Raw genomic sequence first — 6000 nt, 5'->3', positions numbered from 1 at the left:
AATGTAATGCCAGGTAGCAGAGATATAAACTTTATAAAGGACAATTATAGATTTTGTATTTCTCCTGTCTGAGTGAGGGAACTGAGCAAAGGAAGCTCTGGCCCTTTCCCTCCCTCCCCAGGAGATGAGGAGGGGATGGAACCCCAGCCAATACAAGGAAAAGAGGCTTGGCTCAGTAGCTCTGCTGTGTGATTGAGAGAGCCTGGCAAAGCAGGCTCTCCCTCCCCTCCTTCCTCCCCAAGTGAGGCGCCTCAGCCAATGGAGAAAATAGAGGCTTTGCTCTGTAGCTCTTGTGCATTTGAGCAAGTCTGGCAAAGCAAGCTGTGATGCAGAAGGAAACAAGAGAGAGGGAGAAGAAAGCAGACTTGCTCTTAGGCCTGATAGGAACCCTCCAGGGGTTTGATTTGGCCCCCGGGCTGCGTGTCTGACACCCCTGTTAGTCTGTATGACGTGCCACTGAAGTCCTGTTTTATTTTACTCCCAAGAAAGCATGCCTTCCCCTGACTTGGATGGCCCAGGCTAGCCTGATCTCACCAGATCCTGGAAGCTCAGCAGGGTCAGCTCTAGTTAGTACTTGGATGGGAGAGCACCAAGGAAGTCCAGGGTTGCTCTCTTGCCTTGAAAACCTTCTGAGGTCACTGCAAGTCAGCCGCAACTTGAGGGCACCGGCTACCACCATCAGCTCTGACATGCTTTGGCCTGGATGGCCCAGGAAAGCCTGATCTCACCAGACCTTGGAAGCTAAGAAGCATGGGCCCTGGCTAGTAGCTGGATGGCAGACCATACCAAGGAAGTCCAGGGTCACTACGTGGAGGCAAGCAATGGCAAACCACCTTTCAATGTCTCTTGCTTTGAACATATGAAGCTGCCTTATACTGAATCAGACCCTCGGTCCATCAAAGTCAGTTTTGTCTACTGAGACAGGCAGCAGCTCCCCAGGGTCTCAAGCTGAGATTTTTCACACCGATTTGCCTGGACTCTTTTTAGTTGGAGATGCCGGGGATTGAACCTGGGACCTTCTGCTTACCAGGCAGGTGCTCTACTACTGAGTCCCTCCTTTTGGGGTCATCCTAAATTGGCTGAGACTTTAGGTGCACTTTTCACCTCCAACTCAGACATGGATGGTCCAGACTAGCCCAATCTTGTCAGGTCATGGAGGATGCTAAGCAGGGTCGGCCCTGGTAAGTATTCAGATGGGGCATCATGAAGAAAGTCTAGGTTTGCTTGCTACATACGGAGGCAGGCAAACCACGCCTCTTTGCCACTTGCCTTGAAAACCCTACAGGGGCATCGTACAGGGACTTCAACTTGACAGAACTTCCCACCACCACCAAGCATGACTTGGGATCACAACCCTAAGAACTACACCCGGAGAACAGGAAATTCGATACGCTTTGAGAGTTGGGATCCAAACTGAAGGTGCACAAAGCTGGTTCCATTCCAATCCACTGGATGGGAACACCAGCTCCCTTTATGGTTGCCAGCATCCAGGTGGGGCCTGGGGATTTCCTGCTTTTACAACCGATCTGCTGGCAGAGCAGCTCCCCTGGACTCCAGGGGCCTGGAGGAAAATAACTGCTTCGAAGGGCGGACTCCATGACATTGTACCTGCGGAGGCCTCTCCCCAAACCCCGCCCTCTCCTGGCTCCACCCCCAAAGTCTCCATGCACTGGGGGCCTGGCCAGGGTGTCAGCTTGCCTAATGGCAAGTGGGCCCCCTTAAACATTAGACAATATGTCAAAAATGTTAATGATCATTTAGTAGCTTGAAAATATAAGAACATAAGAGAAGCCATGTTGGATCAGGCCAACGGCCCATCAAGTCCAACACTCTGTGTCACACAGTGGCAAAAAATTTTATATACACACATACACTGTGGCTAATAGCCACTGATGGACCTGTGCTCCATATTTTTATCTAAACCCTTCTTGAAGGCAGCTATACTTGTGGCCGCCACCATATAACATGTCGCAATATTATTACTGTAATGCAATTAAAATTTATGTTGCATTACTATTTTAATGACTCTGTGACCCGGGAAACTGAGAGCGGCAACGCCCGGGGAGGGGGAGCCTCGCTGCGTCCCTGCAGGCAAGGCGGCACCCTAGACGGCCACCTACCTCGCCTACTGCCACACGCCAGCCATGGGTGGGCCCCCTCCTTTGTCTCCTGGCAACCAATGTTTTTAGACCCAGCCCGCCACTGTCCCCGGGTATTTCCCAACACAGGCACACCTGGCAGCCCTCTAAATTGCACCCCGCAGGCTCGTTAGCGCAACCCCTCGCGCCGCGTACAGAAGCTCCCTGCTGCGCCACTTTTGCATTGCGCCGCTCAGGCAGGCGGGCGGACGGGCGTCCCCAGCGCGCTCCTCTTAAACCCGAGCCGGCCAGTCTTGCGCCCGCGCGGGGGCTTCTTCCGCCGGGCGAGAGGCGGGTTTGCCACCGCTTCCCCCCCCCTTTCCCTTCCTCTTGCTGACGTCAGTTTGCAGCCTCCCTCCGGCCGGCCCTCCCCTTTGCACTGCTGCAGCGTCCTCGCCGCCGCCTCCTCCTCCACGGGTCCTTGCGAGGGAGGCTAAGCGCACGCCAACCAGCGGGCCCGGCTCTTTCCCTCGCCGCCGCCGCCGCCCCTTCCAGCGCAGCCTTCTCCCGTTGGGGAGGTTGGAGCCCCGCCGCGGCCCGGGCGCGTCGCCGCCGCCTTCACTTCCCTCTGCCTGGTGTCGCCGCCGAGAAAGGAGGAGGAGCGGGAGGGAACATGGCGAAAACCGAGCAGGTCCTCTCTCTGGAACCGCAGCACGAGCTCAAATTCAAAGGTGAGCCGGCGGAGGGGAGGGGAGGGGAGGGGAAGGAAAGGGTGGGGTGGGGCGGCCGCCGCCGCCTTCGGGGCTCTCTGCTCTCTGTCTCTTCCCCCTTCCCGAAGCCGGCGTGGTCGAGCGGCGCGCGCTGCTGCTGCTGCAGCCACCTTGCCAAAAAAAAGGGCTCCGCTCCAGCGGCAGCCATTTTCCGGGAGTCGGGCTTGCCTCGTTCCGCCACCCTGTCCTTCGGCCCGCCGCGCTCCTCTGCCCCACCCCGTGCCAGGCGACGCCGAGGAGGAGGAGGAGAGGAGGCGCCTTTGCGCTTTGCCTTGGGCTCCGGCCTCCTCCTCAGGCCCTGGCGCTGCGCCGCCGCCAGACAAACCCGCGGGCTTTTTCGCCCGGGCGGGAGCAGCAGTTGGGCGGGCGGCCCGCCGTCCCACCTCCTTCCCGGGGTTGCTGGCGCGGAGGCTGGGAGAGCTGCGAGCCGCGCTGCGCTTTGGGGAGCCTCGCCAGCCTTCCCACCCCCTCCAGCGTTTCTGGCGGCTGCAGGGGCCCCCCTTTGCTGCTGGGCCTTGGCCACGAATAGCAAAAGCCGCCGGCCACGACGCGTCTGTCTACCTGGGCCCCATTGAACGAAGCCGGGCTGCTTTCAGGGGCAAGCCTGCCTGGGGCCGCGCGACGTGTCTGCTTGGCAAACGATAACAAACGTGATGAGGTGGTTGCACAAGCCCCGGCGAGGCCCGCTTCCACTTTCTCTGCTGCTTTGCATATTAACGAAGGGTGTTTTTTTAAGAAAAAAGATTTAGGCTGTCGTGATGGCTGCACTGCTTCCAGCCCTTGCAACCAGGTTTTCCATATTTTTTGTCAGACCCCTTTGCTTCAGTAGGACTTGCTTCCAGGAGAGGTATGCTTATGCAATTCCAAGCGGAGTTAGACTTTTGGAAGGCCACAAGCTGCAGAAAGGAGTAAGTCCTATAACCGACGCTCCCCCTAAGCTGTGGAGCAAAAATTCTACTTCGTGAGCTGCTGGCGTTAAAGTTGTGAGGGAGCAATTGGCTACTGCATAAATTAATTTGCTCTAAGGCCATCCTTCCTGAGCAAAGGCAAAAATGCATGAGATGGAGGCTAAAGAACTGTGAGCTTGCTCACATGAACCTCAGCCTAGAGGGAACATTTGTCTTAACTATGCTTAGGGACTTACTGTTAGAATGGCAACATTTTGAGATTTAGTGTCAGACCTCAAAATTAGTAAATTAATTAGTAAAATTAGTAAAGTAATTATACCCTACTTAGGCTTGCATTATGGTATGTTGTTTCTACAGCACAAAATTGCAAGGTTAATTGTTGATGTTCTGAGAAGCAGAACAAAATAGGTCTAGTTGAGAGATTCTGGGATTCTTTCTCCCCCCCCCCCCCTTGTGGGGTTCAAGAAGCTGTCCTTGCGCTCTGCACAGAAACCTCATAGCTGCCTGCAAACTCTCAATTTGCAAAGGTCCTGGAATGGGTTTCCCATTGTGTGTCATGAAATGCTGGGACCTTGGGCCTGCAGTGTAACACTATACCTTTTTTGAAGAGAGAGGGGAAAGAAAGTAAATATCGGCTATTCTTAGAACTTCAGCCAGAGAGGGAAGCCTCTTCATGCATTAGGGCTTTCTTTTTAGGCTTCTGCTTTAGAAATCAAACACTGAGGAAATAACTGAAGCTCTGAGAGGCCGGGCTGCTGGTAACATAATAAGGTGAGATTAGGCAACAGCCAGCCGGTTTATTTATAATGTGCACATCAGAGAAGTTTCTGCTTTCAGTTGTGTTGCCAGATACTCAAGCAACTAATGTTTAGCAGGTTAATTAACTTGTTTTTTCACTACAGCAATGTGATGCAGTTTGGTTGGAACTTGTGAATAAAATCATACTATTGTCCTCATCCAGCTATCATCATCAACACACATTTTGAGAGCAATACTATAAACGTAATCCAGTTTAAGGTGGGCAAGGAAATGAAAATGAGTTGGGGATGACTGTTTTATCACTCACTACAGTGGCCTTAGTGTAGCAACAGAGTCTTGTGATACTACAAGGTGGACTGCATTTATTGTGGCATGAGCAGCTATGGCCTAGGACGATTTGATCACAGTGTGGTTCAGACAGGCTAAGAGCTGAGTGTGTGTTTGTGTGCATACATTTGATGGTGTGTGGTCTGGTTGGGTGGGGAGAGAGAGAGACCATTTTGCACGAAGAATTAAAAACGAGCAACAGATTGACTCATGTATGCTGTCAGTTAAAGTAAACAAGACTTCGGCTGCAGAGGGGTCAGCAAGCCAGTGGATGGTTCCAGGCGAACCCTCCCCTTGAGACTCAATTTGCATGACATATGAGATGCTTACAGTGGAGAGCAGCTCTAAATCATAAGACCTGATGAAATTCTGGGAAGCTCCAGTCTCACGTTCTATCCATGCCTTCAGCTTTTTTTGGTGGTTTTTTGGCAGCGGTGGTGGAATATCCTGAGATCCTGATGTTGAAGCAGTGGAATACCGATTTTGGTTTTAGTGTCACAACTTGGTCATAGTTTGTTTCCTTTCATTCATCTGTATAAACTTGTCAGTTTGTCTTAGGTAAATATATTCGTGCTGTATATTAACGCTAAGAAGAGAAACGGTCAAGAAAATGGTAACAAAGCTGAGTTGTTTAGAAATCAGTTTTCATCCACCCCCCAGCAAAGTTTTGACTTCAATTCATAGACCAGGGGTGGCCAAACTTGCTTAATGTAGAAGCCACAGAATAAATGTCAGATGTTTGAAATCTGGAAGGAGAGGAAGGAATGCAAATAGATGGGGGAGGAGGTGAAAGGAAAGCAACTTTGAACTTAAAATGTGTTCTCCAAGCCAACCAATGGGATTGTAGGGACTTTGAGAGCCACTTAATATGTGTGAAAGCCACAGTTTGGCCACTCCTGTCATAGACCATTTACTATGTTGCCCAGTTAGTCTGCTAATTTTCTAGGTTATGGTTCCCATACACACAGATTAGCATGCAATATCAAAGCATTTGGCCTTCCCTGAAGCTAGGCTGTGAAGAAGTAACCTTGGAGCAGTAAGTCTCATGTTTACTAAAATGTTTTCTTTTAAAGACTTTTTTTTAAAAAATAAACACTTTGTGTGGTTAAAACTCTAAACAGTTGTCTCGGTATTGAACACATGATGAATACAAACTGC

The 6000-nt window shown here is 51.5% G+C and overlaps 1 protein-coding gene across 2 annotated transcripts in view; it reads left to right on the top strand.

Annotated features, from left to right (window-relative positions):
• The first annotated feature begins 2400 nt into the window (after positions 1 to 2400).
• VAPB (VAMP associated protein B and C) overlaps positions 2401 to 6000 on the top strand; it is a 64274-nt gene continuing 60674 nt past the window's right edge. Inside the window, exon 1 of one of the 2 annotated variants that reach the window (XM_060230734.1) lies at positions 2401 to 2809. In XM_060230734.1, the coding sequence (XP_060086717.1) occupies positions 2752 to 2809 (58 nt within the window). In that variant the 5' untranslated portion in view covers positions 2401 to 2751. The remainder of the gene's footprint in view (positions 2810 to 6000) is intronic. The other variant, XM_060230735.1, reaches the window with a different exon arrangement.

The sequence above is a fragment of the Heteronotia binoei genome, chromosome 2 (genome assembly GCF_032191835.1).
Source record: "Heteronotia binoei isolate CCM8104 ecotype False Entrance Well chromosome 2, APGP_CSIRO_Hbin_v1, whole genome shotgun sequence".
In the NCBI taxonomy this organism is placed as follows: Eukaryota; Metazoa; Chordata; class Lepidosauria; order Squamata; family Gekkonidae; genus Heteronotia; species Heteronotia binoei.
The sequence above is the reverse complement of the archived record's forward strand: the minus strand, read 5'-3'. Positions and strand labels throughout refer to the sequence as shown.